This window comes from Salvia splendens, chromosome 17, assembly GCF_004379255.2.
Source record: "Salvia splendens isolate huo1 chromosome 17, SspV2, whole genome shotgun sequence".
Taxonomy (NCBI): domain Eukaryota; kingdom Viridiplantae; phylum Streptophyta; class Magnoliopsida; order Lamiales; family Lamiaceae; genus Salvia; species Salvia splendens.
Genome location: NC_056048.1, coordinates 9,984,510 through 10,008,112, shown reverse-complemented (window position 1 = coordinate 10,008,112; position 23,603 = coordinate 9,984,510). Strand labels below are relative to the sequence as shown.

The following is a 23,603-nucleotide window of genomic DNA, read 5'->3' as shown; positions in this document are numbered from 1 at the left end:
CATATTATGATGGGGTGATATTGTACAATAATTCACAAAAATATACGAATGATTTAACGGTTTTTAAAAGAAAATTACAAAAAAAAATTTATTTGGCGCCACGGATTATTACTCCCTCCGTCCCACTTTAGGAGTCCCTGTCACTTTTACATACCCGTTTTGTAAAAATCATAATAAATAGTTAAAGTTGAGAAATGATAATCTTGTCTATATTATAATCTCTATTACTTTACATTTTCTCCACTTTAACTATTTATTATGATTTTTACAAAACGAGTGTACAAAAATGACCAGGACTTCTAAAGTGGGACAGATGGAGTACTACGTTATAAATTGGAGTCTCCGGTAACATATGTTGTATGCTATCCAACAGTCCTGAAATTGAATTTCCATGACGTTTTATTAAAGATTTTGAAATTGAATTTCCATGACGTTTTAGATTAAAGATTTAATGTTCATCTACTTATATATAGATTGAATACAATTACTTTATAAGTTCAACGCAGTTACATTACACAATTAATGCAATTAAGTGTATTTTTATGGAAATATAAATGTTTATTTGATAACTCTTAACTATATATTGGCAAGCCCATTAAACTCTAATGTACTTATCTTAAAGCAGTAAGAGTGATTCAAATTTTAAATAACGGACCTGTAGATTCAGATATGCATTCATTGAACAAGACCATTTTTAAGACTAGAGACTTAGTAGAGCAATCAAAAGTCTTCATGTTCAATATTTGGACAAGTTGGCCTGAAAAATCAGACCGGGCGAAGCCCCGTTGGCGTTTTTTATGTTAACCAAACGTTTTCAGTCCAGTCCAACCCAACCCTTTCACAACCCTAGGCCATTTGAATCAGTACGGATGAATATACTAAATTCACCTCATTTCAATAACAAAAAACTCTAGCATTATGTGATTCTTCAGCTTCCCAATCTGTTTCAAATTCTGCCCCAAATCAAATATTTTAGATTAAGGAAAGTGGAAGTAGCTAAAGGTACGAAAATGAAAAGAAGGTAGCAAAGTTGCCTTGAAAATGCCTAAGCAAAACTCATGCTGATGACTCCTTAGCTTCTTCTGCTGCCTCCTCTTCTTGTAATTTCTTCAGAGATGGAGGTGGCCTAGGAACGATGCTTTGCCTCCATTTCTTGTCGAGCTTTCTTGACAGCCTCTTGTTGATTCCTTCCTCCAACTCCCTCTCCCTCTTGACCGTGAGCATTCGGGCTATCTGTTTTTAAAACCATAAGAATAGAGATGAGCCTAACAATGAGACGGATAAGTCATAGAAATGTAAATGTCCGAGGGCAGGTGAGGGTTAAAAATACAAATCAAGAAAGCATTTTTGGGCCTTTTGCAAGTCATCTTTCATCTTTATCCCTCTCCTTCAAGAAGTAATGATCATGAATATACTAAGCAATAATGCTAGCAACACCTTCTCGAGCTATATTCACTTTACACGAGCAAAAGCACAGTTGTAGGCTATATCTCATAGTGGCAAAGTCTACACGCATTCTACGTTATATCCTAGTTGGGTGGGGAAAAGAACAATAAACCTACAAAAGCATGATAAGTTTCTTGTACCTCGCACAATAATCACACCATTGTTTTACGATGTTACTATCCAACAATCGAAGAGTGGAATACACATTAGAAACATCAATACATTTTCATGTGCACAAAACATCTTGTACAAGGGAAATGCCTCAAGAAGCACCAAACAATTAGTAAGGAACATAAATCCTCCATCAAAGAGTGAGGGAGCTTCAATGGCAATCATATAACTAGCACCACCTAAATCACATCTTTTTAACCTAGCAACATCAGACATTCAACCACCAAATTAAGCCTATGCACTAATCTTTCAGCAGCATTTCGGTCTTCAGGCAAATTACAGAGCAACATTATCGTTATTGAAGCTAAGCATTAGCATAAGAATCACATACTAACCCTAAATTAACTATCCATTTCACAATCCCCAATTATGTGAAACTCAAAATTGACAATAAAATACCCTCAATTAAAATTGACACAATCCAAAAGGCAAAAACACAAATGAAAACACAAAATTTCTTAGTAGTATATATTTTTTACCCTTTTCCGCATTCGGCGAAACTCGCTAGATTTGAACTCATTCCTTGCCGATCGCTGGAGGCGGAGCATGAAAAGCTCCCCTTTAAGGTCGACAATCTCTTCATTAATCTGTTCGGTAGACTTCTCCCTAACCTCCTTCAGCTCCTCCTCTTTCTTCGCCATCATAACCACCGACGAATAGGATGGCGAAGCGGCGCGGCTCCACGACACGACGGCGCGGTGAGTAGGGCATAGGTGCGCGATACGAACACCGTGGAATGTAGATGAGGAGAGCGGTTTGGCGCAGTTTGATTTGGCCGGGAAAATCAAGCTCGAAACTGAGAGAGTCGCCATCTTCTCTGACGCTGCTGCTTTGTTGAAGATAAGGCTACACTATCTGCTACGGCTTTCATTAAGAGCGAATTAGTATTTCTTCTGGTCCCTCGGCTTTCTGTTACTTCACGTTTTGCCCCAAATATTTTATATACTGCACTATAGTAGTCCCCTCTTGTGGATTATGATTGAATTGATCCAATTGAATATACTACTATTACTCCTAATAAGTTTGTTCCATTTATTTGAAAGCTTAATGAGATTCAACGCTATTTATGAAATACAAACATATATCCTAATTTTTTGTGTGTCAAGTTGTTTCACTTCATTTGTCTATGTGTTAACATATATTCATATTTTATTATACATTTGAATAAAATAAAATTAAAAATTTATTGATGAGATTCAAATCATAGTGCTTTATCCATCTCTATGCCAACATATATCCACATTCTACGGTAAAAATGTCTCTATTCCCAAAAAATATATGTTTTCTTTTTCTATATGTCCCCTAAAACTATGAACATTTCCATTTATGAAAAGTTGTCAGCAATTCATTACCCATATACATTAATTTATTTACAACTTATACTGTTGAACACTAATAAAAATATGAGTTCAAATACCCACTAACACTACTTTAACTACTATTCTCATCATCCCTTTTACTTTACTAATTATGAATCAATTCACGTGCGGTGGATAGGCCGTGAGTTTCATACTTATACTAAACTTCGTAAATAGGCAGTGTCATTTTTATGGCCCAAGGAAGCCAACTTAAAGTCAATGTTTCACCTAGATTATTAAACCACAATTTTGATAGTGTAACAAAATTACTACTAAGTTGTCCCCATCTTTCCAATTCTCAATTTGTGCATATATATTATTGAGGTTATTTTAGTCTAAATAAAATTTAGTATCACATCCTATATTTTGCACCAAACATACCAATTAGAATTATTACTAGCATACCAGTATAAGTTCAAATTTGAATTGAATTGAATTGAATTGGTTCTAAACATATAATTGACCAATAATACGAAGCACTATCCCTAATCCTAATCACGAAACATTTGGTAAAAACAACAGCTCCAAAGTAGATAAAGTTACATACCCCGTAACTTAGATGTGCCACAATACATGCTAACAAAAAAATCCAGAAGGCATAATATATGACCATTTACATTAAATCTTCCCCTATTATTGCCAGAATACAGCGGGTGGTGCGCTCGGGCTCGGGTTCGCCCTCCCACTGTCCCTATACAACGAGACAAACTAAATATATATATTTCGCCACATTACAACTCAATCTGCTAGACATTAGTAAATTTTCCATCAAATTGCAGCAAGGGAATGGTAAGGATCAAGAAAGAAGATGAATAAATCAGAAACTTGAATGCAATGTGCTAAAACAAAAAAAGGTAAAATCCGACTCCTGCAAAAAATTGGAAACTCCTGCTCTCAGCTTGTGTTGCTTCTGCCAGCGTCAAGTCTTTCATAAAATAAGATGTATCCATGATCTGTATTACTAGAATACTCTTGTGCTGATCCGAAAAACGTCTGCACTGCGGATTCGTCTATCATCTCTACATTTTCGTCATCAAAGAATAACCAATGGTTATGACTTTTCACAAGGCTGACATAGTGTCCATGGTTGGGCCCACTTCCTACATGGACAACTACAGCGAATAAAGAGTACTCAGCATCTGCATCCTCGACCGTATTGTTGAGCTTTAGCTCAAGTGGGAAGACAACACGGTATGACAACTTCTTGTACCGCCCCAGCTGTTCGATGTACTTGAATCTTTTCAAGTGTATCACCAATATTTGAGGTGGCCTTTTGATCTTCATTCTCTTTTGAGCTTCTTGTAGGCTGCACGTTGCAATAATATATGTTCCACAGTTTAACAAAAAGCAAGGATATAACGACTAAAAGAAATCAGAGTACAATGCCACTATAACATCTGCACATCAAATACGTCCTCACCACAAAAAAAATATAAATGTGCAAAGAAAGCTCAAACATAATTGGTTAAATTTGCGTGATATTTTATCCAATTAGGTAATCCTTAAAAGACTCTGCGAAAGCTTGCCCAGGGAACTCTTACGAATTATGAGATAGCAAGACTTCCACAAGCAATTACGCACATATTGAATGGCTAGAACTGTCAGTTTATAGGAGTTATTTTTTTATGATTTTCTTTGTTACATCTTCAGAGTTCAAGTTGGAAAACAGAATTTCAGCGATAACTCAATGGCAGTTTTTAAAACTCATTCTACAGGTGCACGATCAGAATAAAACACTAACAAAACACACATAGAATATTAGAGAAATTAACACTTGTTCTGGTATCAAGGAGTACAACTAACCTGCAACATTTGTCACAAAAAAATTTGTCCTCGGCATTCAGGGTTTCAGTGGAGCTAAAATTTTTTAAACAACTTGTAATTGAACTGTTCTGTTCTATATCAAGACTCAAGTCAAGAAATGTTTCATCCCTTGCTGTTACTGTCTCACAACGCAAACACCTTGTTTCATTTGTCAATATACCCTGAGGCAAAACAAAGTCAACATATAAATGGCAAAAAACTGCATTCCAAGACTGACAACACGTGCAACTATAATCAACCCAGAGGTTATATGATTAGAGAGTAAATGGTGAAACAAACACCTGAAAATTCTTGTGCACCCAGGTAACAACTGGTTCCTTTATGAGACCATTTGATGATATAGTTGTTGGTCCATTGGCAACTTTTAGAGAAATTTCTTGATCACTCTTGGCAGCTCGCGCCTCTTTCTCCAGTATGTCAACCAGTTCATTTAGCAAATAGTTCAAGAATTCATGGGCATCCTATGGCAGTAGCAGATTCTGACTAGGACGCTTGTGAACCAAGTAGGAAACTCATTTGAAGCATAAACAAATATTATCTCATTATGATGAGATATGCTCCTATGGTTTTTGTATACTTCCAATGGAAAATTATTACCATACCTGGTGCATATAACTGCGAAAAATTTCATTTTGTTTCTTCAGTCGCTGTACAAAACGCTTTGGAGCAAGAACACCAGTTTTTCTCTTTTGTGAGCTTATCTGCATGCAAAATCAAGCGCAATTGTATGATAAGTGATGTATGCATGTTGGATGCATCTTGGCCCAAACATGCAGCATCAAAATATTGTGCATGTCGGTCGATTCAATTTATGATACACGTCATTAAATGGAATGACTTAAACTCAACCAAAATATCCGTCTAGAATTCTCTCTACAAAAGTGCCTACTATAGAAATTAAAATCCCAAATCCCATCAAACAACAAGTGAAAATTGGCCTACATTCAGGAATTTTGATCTTAATTGCAGATTTTGCAGGAGATATCAGATTGAAGATAAGAATTAATGATTAAAGATAATAGAACCCAGTAAAAAACATAAAGACCGCTTTTCAAATTCTAATAAAATATACGGCATTGGCAGTAACCAGAAATGCAATATCAGATTAGGAATTCAAACCTAGAAAATGATAATATCAAATTGGTGGCCGGACTTAATATGTAAATAATGATCTATCTGATAGCCATCATGACAGGTTTGATGAGTTTTTAATTGAGAATTGTCGCCTTAGGCAATTATTCTGCAACACTAGGATTCCTTCAACGAATCCTCAACAACTCATGTGCCAACCACATAATTTGGGACTAACTTAGGGACTCTTGCAATTGAATGGTCAAACTTCCCATCCAATACCAATCATCTAGAATTGTGATATTGTATGTATTACATGATTCTATAAAACACAATTTGCTCCAATCAAATTCATTTTATTGCTGGAAGTCTCTCCAAAGCCGAACAGAAGACTTTAGAAGCATGTGAAAGAATCTGATACAAAGCATCCGCATTAGGATGTCCAATTACCATAAGAATTGTGCACCAATCTAGCATTTGTCGCCAAAAAAGGCAAAATAACAATCATCATGGACACTTCAATTATGTTTAATTTAAGCAGATCAAGTTACAAACTGACTGTCATTCCCTCATATTTTCTAAGTTCTATATCCAAGATCATAGTAAAAAACTATACAAAGTTTGATAGCCATTAAAATAAATCCAAACACATGGAGAAACTATAACTGAAACATAAGTCCATAGATGTGATAGGTTGGGGATAAAGTCCAAAGATGTGATATATAGGTTCACTAAGTGAACTGATTTTCAACATTTTTGAAAATAAAAAACATACCTGCAAAAACAAGTCTGCTAAGCATGTCAGAAGATTTTCTTCAGCACCAGCAGGATTCTTGTAATTGGAATAATATTCTATTAACTGCTCACGAAACGGAACACAAAAATAAAGAGCCTACAAAACAACGAGCAAAATTTAGCCGGTAGAATAAGTTGTGAATACCCAAAATAGAAATCTCACCAGCTGATGTTATCAAATTGATTACATTAAATAATACTAATTCCATCAAATACAAAATAATTAAATTACGGTTTTCCTCTAGAAAAGTAAAACTATTAGCTATCAACCACAAATATAGTCTAACAAAGCATGAAGCATCAATCTAAATTTCTGTATGTAAAATAAGATGGTTTATTATTTGTTATCCAGCTCTTCACCTCAAACATGTTACCTTGAGTCCTTGACAGTATTCACCAACAAACATATATACATTGTCTAAAAAACGAAACAATAAACTCTAACCACATTTGGGCCAAACAGTAAACAATTAAAACCTTCAAACAAAATTTAACCACAAAAATATTTCAACCAGAACTATTTCTTCGCGGCAAGACAATTATCAGGTCAATCAATGGATGTGAAAATCACATTTTTCACCACCATCAACTGTTAGCTCATTTGTCGAATGAAAACAATCTACATTTCCAAATATACATTCCATCCCAATAAAGCAATCCACTCCTTTCAAAAATCACAATCAATATAAGCAAATGGCAAACTTGGTGTGTTCTCAAATTGATCACCAACAAACAATCCACAGCTCAAACAAGGGCTAATCGAATCAAGAGTAGACGATTAAAACCTTCAAGCCAGATTTAACCACACAAACATTTCAACCAAATCTATTTGCCCACGGCAAGACAATCAGGTTGACCAAGGGATGCAAAAATCACATTTAATCACCACCATCAATTGTTAACTCATCCGCACAATGAAAATAATCCACATTTCCAAATATACATTCTTCCATCCCAATTAAACAATCCACTCCTTTCAACAATCACATTCAATAGACAAGGAAAGTGCAACCTTGACGTGTTCTCAAATCGATCACCAACAAAAAAATCCATAACTCAAATAAGGACTAATCGATTCAAGAGGGAGCAACAACCTGAAGCACGCTGTTACAGTAGCAAGTGTTGCCGAAGTTCTCGAGACCGAAATAACGCTCGCCTTCCGGAAATTGGTCCCCTAATGCCTTCTCCAGCTTCGAACCCGCCGCACCCATTCTTCCCTCACTTCATCCGATCCTCCCTCTCCGTCCGAATAACCTATTCCGCAAGCGAGATTAAAATGCGATTCCGCACATCTAGGGTTTGATAGGCGCGATGGAAACACCCAACAACCAAATTGTAGCTCGGAAAAATGGCGCAAAACGGAATGAAATTAGGGGTTTCAGATATGGATAGGAGGAGGTGGAAACAGGAAGAATAAAAGCGGAATTTTTGGTAATTGTGATGAAGAAGATCGCGAGGACGAAAATGTGGGAAAATGTGATCGAAATGGAAATGCACTATCTGCACTCCAGTTTTTGCTATTTGCGCTCCTAATCAGCGGTCGCCATCATCTTCTCTATCTATATCTATGGATGGAATACACTGCCATTCTTCTCTTCCTTAATTCTGTTTTAGTAAAACATATTTATCACGATTTGTTATTTACATTTTTCTATTATATGTAAATTCATATATTGTCATGTTTCAGTTCATGCAATATTCAGGTTAAATTTGCTTAATCAAATTTTGTTACAAAAAATTTAAAATTGACTAATGCGAATTCTGTTCTTCAAAATAGTTGTCGTATCCCGATAGGGTCGGGGAGGATTTGACCGACCCCTCGGTCCACCCGTAAGTGTCATCGAAAAACTCCTAACCGGCTCGCCGATCCCACATCAACAACTCAACTCTCTTCATCTTATTCTTGGGGTAACAATTAATTACCTTCTTAAACTCTCATGTTTTCTTTCTCTTTGGCTATTCATGGTATGATGGAATGAAGGAGGGAATGAAATTGTTCTGAACGAAATGATTAATTAGAGCTCATAGTCGAAGTAATGGAAAACCAACTTAGGTTCACTTGGTTTCCATGTTGTGTTACGTATGGATAAAAATTGCACGTGACAACAATTTTGACGAGTGTTTGGTCAGTATTACTTTATTTTTAATTATTTGGTGTTTGATTTCATGAACTCATGACCCCATTTTTTTAAATGACTAAGCTAACCTTAGGGTTGGTATTTCCATGTTTCACCTCAGCTAGGTTGATCCATTCCCATGTTCCAAAATCAGTACCTGTGTGATAAATAAGCACATGTCTACATTTTGGATTTTGTTTACTAATTATTTTTTTATTGTTTTTTTTTGTTTTACATATAGGATTTGCAAGAATGTCTAATGGAAAAGAAGCTTCATCGGCCGCCCCTAGTGAAAAACATTTGAATAGAACCGATCCGAGCTGGAAATGTTGTTCTTCAATTGATGAAAAGTCGAGTAATAAAGTCAAATGCAACTATTGCAACAAAGAGATGAACGAGGGGCATTACAAGAGCAAAAGAGCATTTGATGGGAAAGAAAGGAAAGGTTTCCGTGTGACATCCCTAACTCAAAATATATGATTAGAGTATAGTTTTTAATCTTATTAATTCTATTTTCATAATAAATATATTAATTGGATCTCATAAAGGTAATAGTTAATTAATGATGAGAAGCCAATGTATTGTGTACATAAGCTCAATATATATATGTTGGTATCTGAAGAAAGGGTTATTTTGTGTGTTATAATGTGGGTGTTCGTGTTGTGAAAATGCGATGTGTTATGCTAGGTCGAGATACCAGGTCCTATGAATCCACTAGATCACTTGGTCTAGGAACTCAATGGAACACGAAATAGTCTGTCGTTGTACACACAAAACTCCCCTTCAAAGATCCCTCAACCCGAATACTATAGATTAGTATAGAGAAGCAGGGGTCGATCCCACGAAGAAGGACAAGTAAGAAAGCGTTTAGAGACTCTTGACAAAGGCGGTTGCTGCCACGCAAACTGGGTTGAGGTATAACTACTACTAGACCTAGGCAAGAAATGTAAACACTAGACCTAGGAAACTGTAAACATGCTGAGATCAAACATCATATAGACTACGGGATATTAAATTCCCTTCCTAGACCGTGTATACGGCTACCTAATAGAACCAGACAGGAAGCATATAACAGTGGGGACCATAATTCCAGAATTAGCAAGTACGGCAGAAAGGCTGCAAATAACAAACTGAAACTCTAACTAACAACGACGTGCATTTTTTAACTGAATCACAAACGCAGATGAAGAAAACAGAGCACGTACCTAGATTCGAACAGAATATAAAAGTTGGGTCGTCGGAAACTTGCAACAAACCGGAAATAACAATGATCTACGTATACTAGATGGAATGAAATGAAAACACGAAGGCTAGGCATAAATTTAAACCAACTCTGCTCGGATTCACGTCGGATGCTTAATCCACTCCGGATCCAAACGATCCGAACCAAACAACAACCTCAATCAACTCCATAACTTCCGATCTAACAGTTCTAAACCGATCAACTCCGAATTTAAACGATTCCACTCAACTCAGCTACAACACCAAATTCAAACCTCCGATTCAACCAACAACAAACTCTGATCAACTCGATCCAGCCATTACTCTGCACAGATTCAATGAACAATTGTGAAACGCATCCAACACAAGTAAACTAACTCAAACTCCAGATAATCACAGAAATGAAATCAGAAATCAACATCAATGACATGACAGAAAATTAAACTTGCATTAAACACAGAAATATTCAGTAAAAAAAACAGAGGGCCGAGCTCCGAACAGCGAAGCTCGGTGAAATCCACAAAATACGAGAAAATAAAAATGGAACTTGTTTCTTCGCCCTCGACAGGACGGTGTTACAACCCAACTGAAATGCGAGAAAGCGAAAAGTGAGAGCAAACCCCCAGAATTTCATTCTAAAGAACCTAAGTGTGTAAAAGAAAAAGTGAGCTTCGAGCCACAGACTGTTAATGAAGCCTCCACCCAGAAGGTCCCTCCAGAATGCATGCTTCCTCCTTTATATAGGCGCGGACTTAATCTTCTAGAACCTTCGTAGAAATCTCCATTCTACCATTCGGCTCCGAGATTTCTTCCGTCTTGCAATTTTCCTCCATAATGCTCACTTCTTCGCCAGTTTCCTCGGACATGTGATTGTCCTCTTCTTTTCCTGGGCCTGGCGAAATTCTTATACACACCTGACTTAAAACGTGTGTTAGACCCAGTAAATCCTCGAATCTATCCCCTAGACATATGCATGAAATTAGCCTTATCAAACTGCTCACACTTAAACCATGCTTGTCCTCAAGCATAAAAGACAAGAAAAGAAATAAGGCGAATTTCAATGCACGGTTCCCAAGAACGACTCCACAAACAAAACATAAATAGAGCACCGACTCCTAGACTTAGACAACTACAGACTCACAAACGAAAACAACACATAAAGAAAAACAAAACACAATAGATAAGCATGAACTAGTTTCAACTTTTAGGCGACCGTCCCCACAAGCTTAAGTTATATCCGATCGTCTACAGTCTTCAAATCCTCCCCCTTCCCTCTTTTACCTAAACGGTCTGTCAGTTCGTCAAGATAACCTATTGATTCCCCAGCAGTTAGGTTCGCTCGATCACCCATTCCTCACCATGGATGTTAGGATCGAAACGCTCCAAAGTTAAAGTTACACCACTGATGCGTCGGGTTATGAGAGTTGCTCCTTTCTACTACTCCTTCTCCTTATTGATTTTCTGGGTCAGGTTGCGATTGCTTCCTGCCCTTATTTTTTATATATATTTTTTTTATATTTTTTTTCTTTTTCTATATATATACCTTTTTCCCTGGACTTCGTCCAGCTTATGCCTCCTTTTCCTATTCTATTTTTCCGCCTGGACTTCGTCTAGCTTATACCTCATTTTCCTGGACTTCGTCCAGCTTATACCACCAGTTCCTGGACTTCGTCCAGCTTATACCTTCAAAACCCATTTTTTCTTCTTTATACTCTACTTCCCTAAGCATCAAGTGGCAGCCCATTTTTACATGTTAGCTCAAAGTATATAGGCTTATAACACATTTATATAGTGGGGCTTCACAACTAGGTCAGCTAAGGCGTCCTCTATCGTCCTTACTTCATTCAGACCGCTTTTAGTTCATTAAGGAAAAAGGTATCAAAGTTGACATGTATCCTATCTTCAATCGCCCTCACAAAGGGAATCTTGCCTTATTATCTTACTAGCTCATGCAACACACAAAAAAGCTAGACCTAGAGACTCTAAGACTCCTATTTACAAAAACTAATACTGCACTTACTCTCTCCCCCCCCACTACACTCAAGCTTGTCCCCAAGCTGTCCTAGTGAAGTGGGGAAATAGGGAAGTATGAACATCACAAAACAGACGCGCATAAAACAAAACAAACTTCTCACACTTAGACCGTACAACGGGCTAAGTGGGAGAAGGCGCAACAAACAAAACAAAGCATGCAAAAACAGAACAACTCATTCTCACACTTAGACCAAGGATTGGGCTAAGTGTGGGAAGGTGCAACACATATATACAAAATAGAGCATGCTGGTCACAGACAAACATAAACAGAAAAGGAAAAAGAAAAGAAAAACAGAAATTGAAAAGTTACTGGTTTAGGGGGAATCAATTCGGGGTCTGGCCCCCGCGGGAGCCAGACTTGGGCGGGGCGGATGGTTGGGTCACTCTAGCTTTCTTCTTCGCCGGTGTTGATAGAGAAAATTTGGGGATTTTTTTGTGGAGAGAGTGAATGTGATATGGAAAATAAAAGAGAAAGCACGGTTATAGCCTGTAGGTATGGGAGGACGGTTTTGCAGGCGGTTGCAGGCGTGACGCGAGCGACCGTACGCCTCCCCATAAAGTTACCTTTTGAAATTCGAACCGGTGCCAACTCCCTCCAAAATTTTACTCCTCAACTCCCTGCCCCATTTGAATACTTTGCAATATTACACTTAGAAAAACATTAAACTAAAAAAAACGCCAGACTCCTAGGTCAAGTATATGACAGTATGAAGAAAAATTCCTTAAGGGGTCTGGGATTTCGAAAATATTTTTTTGGAAGATTTTTTTTTGATTAGTTTGGGTTTTCTTGATTTAAGGAAAGCAATTAAATATTTACACTTTCTTTCAAGTATTCTTGAGATTTCCTAGGTCAGGGCTTGGATAAAAAAAAACTTCTCAATTTACTTGACCCAGGATTGTTTCAAGAACACTTCCTTCCTAGACTGGTTAGGCGATATTAGGGAGTGCGCGTAGAGGCACTTCGTCCACTACACACAGCTCCTAGTTATCCCGAAATACCTTCACACGATGACCATTGACGAGGAAAGGCACAGAATTCGAGGCGCCTCCTTGGATCTCTACTGCTCCATTTGCGCGAAGCCCAACGATAGTATATGGTCCGACCCACTTGCATTTTAGCTTTCCAGGCATTAGCTTAAGCCTGGACTGGAACAGGAGAACTTTCTGCCCAACTTGTAGTTCCTTGGTCCGGAGATTCTTATCATGCCAAAGCTTGGTCTTTTTCTTGTACCACATCGCGGACTCGTAAGACTCAAGCCTCAATTCTTCCAACTCTTGGAGCTGCAATTTCCTCTCTTCCTCACAAGCTCGAGGACTCATGTTAATCTCCTTAACCGCCCAGTATGTCTTGTGCTCTAGTCCCACTGGCAAGTGGCACATCTTGCTGAACACTAACCTATACGGAGACATCCCAATAGACGTCTTATATGCTGTCATGTAAGCCCATAACGCGTCGTCAAGCCTCTTACTCTAATCTTTTCTTAACGGATTCACCGTCTTCTCTAGTATTGCTTTGATCTCCCTATTTGATATTTCCGTCTGGCCGTTAGACTGAGGATGATATGGTGTGGACAACATGTAGTGGACTCCATATTTTTTCATCAAAGCTTCAATCGTTTGGTTTCGGATGTGAGTTCCTTGATCCGAAATAACAGCCCTAGGCACTCCATACCTACCAAAAATATTAGACTTAAGAAATTTGGCCACCTCACCGGCTTCACAAGAGGTAGTAGCCCCTGACCTCTATCCATTTAGAAACATAATCCACCGCCACAAGTATGTATGCCTTCCCATATGAAGATAGAAATGGACCCATGAAGTCCATTCCCCAGACGTCGAAAATCTGACAAACGATCATAGGGACTTGTGGCATTTCATCTCTTTTGGAGATTCCCCCAGTCTGTTGACACCTTTCACAATTTTGGCAGAATTCGAAGGCATCCTTATGCAATGTAGGCCAGTAAAACCCGCTGTCTAACACCTTCCTTGTTGTTTTCCTCGGTCCAAAGTGACCTCCACACGCTAGAGCGTGGCAATGGTTCAGCACATCCATTTGTTCCCACTCTGGAATACATCTCCTAATTACTTGGTCAGCTCTCATCCTCCATAGATACGGGTCGTCCCAAAAATAGTACTTAACTTCGCTTTTCAGTTTCATCTTCTGGGCCCGAGAAATTTCTTGGGAACTGGGCACTTCTCTGGTGACTAAGTAATTTGCGAGGTCTGCGAACCACGGCTCAGCGTTTATCTGACGTTTTCTTTTTTCAGCATCTCCTGAACCCGTCACTGCCATTATCGGTTCCCAATTGATAGGTCTAGGCGAACCTTCTAGATAATACAAATGTTCCTCGGGGAATGCATCTGGTATTGCTCCTCAGTCTCCCCTTGGAAAATTCGACTCAAGTGGTCAGTCACCTTGTTCTCTGTTCCCTTCTTGTCTTTGACCTCCCAATCAAATTCTTGTAACAGTAACACCCAACGGATTAATCTAGGTTTGGACTCCTTCTTCGCCAGCAGGTACTTAATAGCTGCGTGGTCTGTGAAAACTATCACCTTCGACCCCAGCAAATATGGGCGAAACTTCTCAAATGAGTATACTACAGCCAGCTTTTCCTTTTCAGTGGTGTCGTAGTTCTTCTGGGCTTGATTGAGCGTTTTCGAAGCATAAACGATCACATAGCTTTTCCCATCGACTCTTTGTCCTAGCACTGCCCCTACTGCATAATCACTCGCGTCGCACATTATTTCAAAGGGTAGATTCCAGTCAGACGCTCTAATAACGGGAGCAGATACTAGTCTTTCCTTCAACAGCTGAAAAGCCTTTTTGCATTCCTCATTGAAACAAAATCAACATCGTTATGCAACAAGTGAGTGAGTGGCTGAGCAATCTTTGCGAAATCCTTTATGAACCTCCTATAGAATTCAGCATGCCCTAGGAATCCTCTTACTTCTTTCTGATTCGTCGGGTATGGCAATTTTGAGATCACATCAACCTTTGCTCGATCTACCTGTATTCCTCTTTCTGATACCACATGCCCTAGGACAATTCCTTCTGGGACCATAAAGTGGCATTTCTCGAAATTCAAAACCAAGTGCTTTTCCTGGCACCTCTTCAACACTATATCCAAACTTGCCAAACATGAGACAAATGAATTCCCGTACACAGTGAAGTCATCCATAAAAATTTCGATGCAATCCTCTAGGAGATCCGAGAAGATACTCATCATACACCGCTGAAAAGTGCCTGGCGCATTGCACAGACCAAACGGCATCCTTCTGTAAGCATACGTTCCAAAGGGACACGTGAAAGTAGTCTTCTCCTGGTCTTCGAGATCCACATAGATTTGAAAGTATCCACTGTACCCGTCAAGGAAACAAACGTATTGCTTGCCCGCCAACCTTCCAGCATCTGGTCAATGAAAGGTAGAGGGAAATGGTCTTTCTTGGTCGCTTAATTTAACTTCCTATAGTCAATGCACATCCTCCACCCAGTAACTAGTCGGGTGGGCACCAACCCATTCTTGTCGTTCTTGACCACCTGTATTCCTGACTTCTTTGGTACCATATGCATTGGACTCACCTATTCACTGTCTGGTATGGAATAAATGATTCCTAGAGAGAGTAGCTTCAATACTTCCTTCAGCACCTCCTTCCTCATGTTAGGATTCAATTTGCGTTGAGGATCTCTGCAGGCTTTTGCTCCCTCTTCTAGCCGAATGTGATGCATGCACATATCTGAACTGATTCCTACCAAGTCAGAGAGTGTCCACCCAATAGCCTTCTTGTTTCTCCGAATTACCTTCAGCAGTTCCTCTTCTTGTCCCTTGGTCAAGCTGCTGTTAATAATCACAGGGAAAGTTTCATTCTCTTCTAGATACGCATACTTGAGACCTGGTGGAAGTGTTTTCAGTTCTCTCTTGGGGACATCTTTTTCCTGGGGTAAGGGATTTTACTCTATCGACTCAGTTGTTATTCCCTTCGTAGTCTTAGTAGAACTTTCCATGCTCGCCACATAAGGTGTCTTTCTTGATCTAGCTAGCTCCGGGTTCGTGCAGAATTCCAGAATTGCTTCGGCTAGCTCCTCATCTGATAACTCACTCGTGTTCATAGCTTGACACCACCCGGCTACTTCTCTATCAATAGCATGACTCATCTCAGAATTCACAATCTGCTCCTGCATTAATTCGGTCTCAAGATATTCCTGGACCAAGGGGTTAATAACATTCTCAAGCACTCCTTCAGGGAAGATACACGACCTATCCGCTAGCTGGATCACTACTTTCGTATCTACCATACTTACTCCTACCAGTTTCTTGTAAATGGAAAGCGGTAAAACATTTATCGAAGCCCCTAAATCACACATAGCATGCTCAATTTTTACATCACCAATGGAGATGGACAAAGTAAACATACCTGGATCATTGCATTTCGAAGGCATCCTCCGCTTCTGAATTACTGCGGAAACATTCTCGCCTATCAGAATTTTTCCACTAGGTCTCGCCTTACCAGCTATAAATTCCTTGATGAACTTGCTAAACACTGGCAATTTCAGAGCCTGTAAAAATGGTAGATTGATTTCCAACTTCCCAAAAATATCCATGAAATCTATCGGCTCTTCCTTTTTTTTCTTGGTCTCCCCCGGCTTGGGAAGGGTTTCAGTCGCTTCCCCGCTCCTGTGGAACTTTCAGCTGAGAACTCTCCGACTTCTTTCTTCTCCTCCTCCCTTACCTCTGGCCCTGGATCGAGGAAAAAAGGTTCAGTCTCTCTAGGCAATGGTTTCTCCAAATCTCCTGCCCTGAGTTCATCTCTAATCATGGGATTGTTTGCAGTCAAGTTCCTTGGTCTAGAGGTTATACCCCCTGTCTCCTTGCCCACGGTGGGATCTTTGACTTCCTTCGGTCTCATTGCTGGGCCTTCGTACCCCTTCCCAGACCTCAAGGTAATTTGGCTAATATTGTCCCTATCAGGCGGTTTTACTGAGGCAGGAATTTTACCCTCATTACCTCGCATGTCACTCAAGGAAGTAGCAATCTGTGACAGTTGTCTTGCTAACATATCCATTGCCTCCTTTTGTTCTTGCTAAGCATCCTGAAGCTTGTGGACTACGTCATTGTTCGACTGTAAGTTGTTCTGCATGTGCTGCTGAGAACTGATGAGTTCGTGCACCATTTCATCAAGATTCTTTGGTGGCTTAGAACTCGGCTGACTGGGGCCGGGTCCTGCATTTTGGTTTGCTCCACTTCCTTGGGTCGGGCGAATATTTCCTTGACCCCCTGAATTGTTGTTGAACTGATTTCCTTGACCTGGGTAGGTGGTTTGGAAATTCCTTTGGTGCGGTGGCACATAAGAGTTTCCCTGATGGTTTTGATTCTTGTTTCCCCAGTTCGAGTGATCTCCCTGGTTCCGATTGTTCCAGTTGCCCTGCCCTTCTTGGTTTCTTTCCTAACCAGTTACCTTGTCTCTCGGGCTGAGGTGCAAACTGCAAATTCTGTAGTGGTGCTGGCTGGTTCTGTTCGTTGTCAGTCCATTTGAAATTGGGATGGTTCCTCCAGGCTGCATCTCTCTGTCTCCCTGGGTTCCAGCTCCCATCAGGATTCCAACTTCCCATTGCATTGACTTGGGCCTGATAATCTCCTTCCTGGGTCCCGTAATATTGCTGAACTTGATTATCTCCTAGACCAGGAGATTTCTCCTTTCCTTGTAAAACTAGTGGATTTGTCTTTTCAATAGCGTTCAAAAGAGCTTTCTCGAGCCTGTCGGTCCTTGCTTCTACTTTATCATCTTCTTGCTCTCTCATAACATTTACCGATCCTCTCCTTACTGCATTTCTGGGGTTATCATATGCCTTCTTAGCGTCGATCAACTTCCCCAGAATCTCTCTTGCTTCACTTCCTTTTTTTCCTGGTGAAATTCCCCCCACTCGAGGAATTCATTAAGTCCTTAGACTCAGGGGTCGCCCCTTCGTAAAACAGAGAGTAGGTCTCTGTCTCTATCATTCGGTGATTCGGGCATGCATCTAACTGCCCCTTGAATCTCGACCAATACTGACTCAAAGATTCGTCGTAATCCTGCTTACACTCTAATATTTCTTTTTTCAGCGCATTCGTCTTGTTGGACGGGAAGAAATAATCTAAGAATTCCAACTGGAAGTCCCTCCATGTGCGGATAGAATCCGGGGGCAACCTCAATAACCATGTGTTGGCTTCCCTCTTCAAGGCAAACGGAATCGCACGCAGGCGATAATCCTCCTCAGTCGCCTCATTCGGCCTTTTCTGTATGCCACACAATTTACTGAGTTCATTCAAGAACTCATACGGACACTCATTCCTTCACCCAGAGAATGTGGGTAGGATGCCGAGCATGTTTGTCTTTATCTCAATGGACCTCTGTCGCGGATTCAACACTATAGCTTGAGCTGGCTCTCCATCTAGATGATCAGTAAGCGAGCCGATCTCTGGATCTGGATCGATTATGTTCGCCATGTCCCCTGTTTCTTCCTCCTCTGTACTTGTTTCCGAAGATGATTTAGGATCCTCCCTTCCTGGCGAGTTCCAATCCTCTTCACTTTCCGAATCAAACGGAAATAGATCTCCCGTAGATAATCCCGATCTGGTGGTGACCGTAGATGCTGTGTTCTTGACTTGCCCAATAAACTGATAGTTCATCCACTCAGATGAGTTACCACAGTATCCCAGCCGTGAGCCCCTGCTCATAAACTAGAAATAAAAGAAAAAGAAAAATTTAAGAACTATGTACGCCAAAATCCTCTAAACACAATCACAAATTACGCCATCCATCCCCGGCAACGGCGCCATTTGAAGGTAGGATTATTTTGTGTGTTATAATGTGGGTGTTCGTGTTGTGAAAATGCGATGTGTTATGCTAGGTTGAGATACCAGGTCCTATGAATCCACTAGATCACTTGGTCTAGGAACTCAATGGAACACGTAATACTCTGTCGTTGTACACACAAAACTCCCCTTCAAAGATCCCTCAACCCGAATACTATAGATTAGTATAGAGAAGCAGGGGTCGATCCCACGAAGATGGACACGTAAGAAAGCGTTTAGAGACTCTTGACAAAGGCGGTTGCTGCCACACAAACTGGGTTGATGTATAAATACTACTAGACCTAGGCAAGAAATGTAAACACTAGACCTAGGAAAATGTAAACATGCTTAGATCAAACATCATATAGACTACGGGATATTAAATTCCCTTCCTAGACCGTGTAAACGGCTACCTAATAGAACCAGACAGGAAGCATATAACAGTGGGGACCATAATTCAAGAATTAGCAAGTACGGCAGATAGGCTGCAAATAACAAACTGAAACTCTCACTAACAACGACGTGCATTTTTTAACTGAATCACAAATGCAGATGAAGAAAACAGAGCACGTACCTAGATTCGAACAGAATATAAAAGTTGGGTCGTCGGAAACTTGCAACAAACTGAAAATAACAATGATCTACGTATACTAGACGGAATGAAATGAAACACGAAGGCTGGGCATGAATTTAAACCAACTCTGCTCGGATTCACGTCGGATGCTTAATCCACTCCGGATCCAAGCGATCCGAACCAAACAACAACCTCAATCAACTCCATAACTTCCGATCTAACAGATCTAAACTGATCAACTCCGAATTTAAACGATTCCACTCAACTCAGCTACAACACCAAATTCAAACCTCCGATTCAACCAACAACAAACTTTGATCAACCCGATCCATCCATTACTCTGCACAGATTCAGTGAACAATTGCGAAACACATCCAACACAAGTAAACTAACTCAAACTCCAGATAATCACAGAAATGTAATCATAAATCAACATTAACGACATGACAGAAAATTAAACTTGCATTAAACACAGAAATATTCAGTAAAAAAAAACAGAGGGCCGAGCTCCGAACAGCGAAGCTCGGTGAAATCCACAAAATACAAGAAAATAAAAATGGAACTTGTTTCTTCGCCCTCGACAGGACGGTGTTACAACCCAACTGAAATGCGAGAAAGCGAAAAGTGAGAGCAAACCCCCAGAATTTCCCTCTAAAGAACCCAAGTGTGTAAAAGAAAAAGTGAGCTTCGAGCCACAGACTGTTAATGAGGCCTTCACCCAGAAGGTCCCTCCAGAATGCATGCTTCCTCCTTTATATAGGCGCGGACTTAATCTTCTAGAACCTTCGTAGAAATCTACATTCTACCCTTCGGCTCCGAGATTTCCTCCGTCTTGCAATTTTCTTCCATAATGCTCACTTCTTCGACAGTTTCCTCGGACATGTGATTGTCCTCTTCTTTTCCTGGGCCTGGTGAAATTCTTCTACACACCTGGCTTAAACCATGTGTTAAACCCAGTAAATCCTCGAATTTATCCCCTATACCTATGCATGAAATTAACCTTATCAGTATCTTACGTATAAATATGCATGGTACATTTACGTGGATGAAAAATGTTATTAGCAAGTAGTGGGCAATTGAGAAGTAAATTATAATAATAATATTTACTGTGTCAATTAAAGATTATATATTTAATATATTTATCCATATTGTAGATGTATATATACACGTGTCATACGTGTAGATTTTTAAGGTGTACAACACATAAGAATTGAAGAGTCATGTACTAGCTTTTAATTATTAACCTTTTTCTATTTCTTTTTATGTGGTTTCAAATATGTATGTACGAGATAGTAAACTGACTTGGGAGGGAGTGGTATATATTTAGTTAGTTGCATTGGGGCATGAGGAATTTTACTTCAATAGTTGGGAAGTCGAGGAGGTAGCTAGAAGAAGAAAAAAATGAGATCGATGAGAGTACTTAGGGTGTCTGATTCATATCAAAATATAAGAATTGTGATGGAATAGACGATATGAATAATTTGGAAAGAAAATTCACGGTTCAATAATAACATGAACTATGAAGCGAGAAGCAGAATCAAAGTCTGATCAGGTGTGTATAATCACAGTCTTAATTTCACATGTGTTATGTGACTCGTTTGCTATACGTATGATTGACGTGATTTATATAGTGGATTAGATGGTGTCAACTTAATTGGTGATATGTTATTTAATATTGATGGTGGAATATGATGGATATATAATTGGTTCAAACGGATATAAATATATATTGCCTTGGAATAGTTTGATGGAATATAATATGGACATGTAGTTTATGTAATTGATATATTTTACATATGGTATCGAAAGTACATGAATCATATAATTAAAGAGGATCTGTGACGGTCTTGCCCTGAATCTAAAATTATAGAGGGACCTACGAGTCAAATACATAGGGACCTATGAGTCCAATTACAGAGGGAACTTCGGGTCAAATACAGAGGGACCTATGAGTCCAATTACAGATGGACCTTAAGATCAAATATAGAGTGACCTATGAGTCCAATTATAGAGGGACCTTCGGGTCATAGAGGAATCATGAGCAGATAACATGCTTGATTCGTTACAAAATAAAAAATTGAATAAAGAGGCATATGCATATGATATAAAACAATTTATGATATTTAATGTTTATGTATATTTGTTGATTTAGAATATTTGTAAATAAGCATAATAAAATGGATTTTGTAATTATAGTATTTGGATGGTGATGAAATTGGTATTCTATTTTTTTTACTTAAATTTGTGTTTATTTACTGTATGTATATACGTCAAAAGGGTTGGGGTATGACATTCCGCATGTCCTAGTTGTCCGAAATATGTGCGAGAGGAACTGCAGGATCACTTGCAATCCAAAATTTTTTTTGGAAGCTCAGATTTTTTGAAGTATACAGAGTTTGTTGATCTAGGTGGTACGAGTGTCAATCATGAAGATGCAGATGGATATGCAACAACAGCGAAAGGGCCGATGGATGCATTTTTGAAAAGGTCAGCAAATGCTAAAAAAACTAAGCAAAGAGAAGATGAGACAACAGAACGTGAAAGAAGCTTTTGACAAAAAAGCTGTAGACCTATTTTTCATCAATTTTCAGCAGTTACTCTCTTCCTCATTTTTCTTCAATGGAGATGTCAGCTACATATATTTCAGGTTGTACATACAAACTATAGAATTTTAATAATTAACCATCCATCTTGAAACATAATCGTAGTCATACACTTTTCCAAAGTAATCAAGTGGTTCATTACACATTCAACCACAAAAAAGGAACACAAAGTTGTTTGAAGACCATCAGAAGCAACCAACAACCAATATTAGACATAAACATAAGCATTACACGATCATATCATACGGAATTACAGTAGCTTCCTTACAATGCTTGTAAAAGTAAAGACCAACATGCTTTGCAGCCTTCCCAGCACACAACACTCTCATATTTCCTCTCCCACAATGGCAAAACGACACACTATCTGCTGTTGTGTCAGTTACCGTCTCCATTAGCCGAAGCATATGAGGAATAAAAGCAACATAGAAATATAAGAAGACATTAGACAACAGTAGTGTCACATATCATATTTGTTTGTCATACACAATACAAATAATCTAAGTAATAGGATTGTCATGACATGTAACCACATAGAATTTGCCATCTCATCTCGCATTTGTGTCCACTCACTTAAATGTTCAACGTTACCAACATACTCCACATTTCCGCATTGTTCACTAGGACGTTGATATAACTCTCATCCAAAGCCGATGCAATCCTAATATGCATTAATTAAACACAATTTGTGAAGGTCCTAAAATAAGGAAACCAAATTTATTGCAAAGGGGATATGGTAACGAAGTGGCAATTTTGATTTTTGAAATATACCTTGAAAAGCTTCCACCTAGAATCAGTTGAGTCATCTGTTATAGGTTCGGGCTTAGGCAAAAGAATTTGGTGAATGTCTAATAATGCGCGTAAAACAACATGGATGTAATTGGAAACCATAAAACCAGACTCATAAAATCAACCCGACAACCCGAGATTTTTTGTGGTGTGCAAGGATTCCCAGAAAAATGGCTACTTGTTCCTCAACTGTCATGAATCTTCCATCCCTCATCCCCATAACTCCTTCAAGAGTCTACACAGCTTACTAAATATGTTTCTACTCATTTGCAGATTAACAAAGCAATCAGCATCACTAACATCTACAAGTCGACTCAAATGTTTAACTTGGGCAGGTATTTTATCAACGAGAGAGTAAGATCTTGTGAAACAGCGACACTGATGACGACCAAGCTAGAGCTTTTTTAAATATATGTGGATGATTATTATTGTTTGAATACGAAGAAGAGATAGTGATGGGGTGCGTACTAAACAAGCCCAACAGCAATGACGGCCCATCAGCCCAAAGCCCAAGGAAGAGTATGAGTTCGGCATTACCAAAGAGTTCGGCCTCAGCCTACAGCTCGGTAAAAGCCAACCAATCAAGCTCTGCTCTCAGGTCGGCATCAAGCTCTCAGATCGGCAACCAAAGCAGTTCGGTCTCAGTAAGAGTTCGGCCTCAGCCTACAGCTCGGTCAGAGCCAACCAATCAAGCTCTGCTCTCAGGTCGGCATCAAGCTCTACTCTCAGATCGGCAACCAAAGCAGTTCGGTCTCAGTATTCGACCGAACAAG

The 23,603-nt window shown here is 39.3% G+C and overlaps 2 protein-coding genes across 3 annotated transcripts; both read right to left on the bottom strand.

Moving 5' to 3' along the window:
• Positions 1–892: 892 nt before the first annotated feature.
• Positions 893–2,507, bottom strand: LOC121775603 (50S ribosomal protein L29, chloroplastic-like). 2 transcript variants are annotated; one of them, XM_042172709.1, is made up of 3 exons: positions 2,097–2,507; positions 1,035–1,233; positions 893–953 (listed from the first exon to the last, which is right to left on the bottom strand). In XM_042172709.1, exons 1-2 carry the CDS (start codon positions 2,427–2,429, stop codon positions 1,057–1,059), a joined length of 510 nt encoding a protein of 169 aa, XP_042028643.1. In that variant the 5' UTR covers positions 2,430–2,507; the 3' UTR covers positions 893–953; positions 1,035–1,056. The 2 variants fall into 2 exon arrangements, with proteins under 2 accessions (XP_042028643.1, XP_042028642.1); XM_042172708.1 differs by having other exon boundaries at positions 893–1,233; positions 2,097–2,506.
• A 1,080-nt stretch (positions 2,508–3,587) lies between these two features.
• Positions 3,588–8,255, bottom strand: LOC121773335 (ubiquitin carboxyl-terminal hydrolase 3-like). The gene is made up of 6 exons (XM_042170162.1): positions 7,760–8,255; positions 6,646–6,762; positions 5,402–5,500; positions 5,081–5,260; positions 4,779–4,960; positions 3,588–4,281 (listed from the first exon to the last, which is right to left on the bottom strand). Exons 1-6 carry the CDS (start codon positions 7,874–7,876, stop codon positions 3,870–3,872), a joined length of 1,107 nt encoding a protein of 368 aa, XP_042026096.1. The 5' UTR covers positions 7,877–8,255; the 3' UTR covers positions 3,588–3,869.
• Positions 8,256–23,603: the final 15,348 nt, after the last annotated feature.

Coding starts and splice junctions, on each gene's coding strand:
- LOC121775603 (XM_042172709.1), bottom strand. CDS start 2,429: ATGGCGACTCTCTCAGTTTCGAGCTTGATTTTCCCGGCCAAATCAAAC. Junction 1,234..2,096: donor TTCGCCGAATGCGGAAAAGG/GTAAAAAATATA, acceptor TTTTAAAAACAG/ATAGCCCGAATGCTCACGGT.
- LOC121773335 (XM_042170162.1), bottom strand. CDS start 7,876: ATGGGTGCGGCGGGTTCGAAGCTGGAGAAGGCATTAGGGGACCAATTT. Junction 6,763..7,759: donor ACTGTAACAGCGTGCTTCAG/GTTGTTGCTCCC, acceptor GTTGTTTTGTAG/GCTCTTTATTTTTGTGTTCC. Junction 4,961..5,080: donor GGGTGCACAAGAATTTTCAG/GTGTTTGTTTCA, acceptor GTTTTGCCTCAG/GGTATATTGACAAATGAAAC.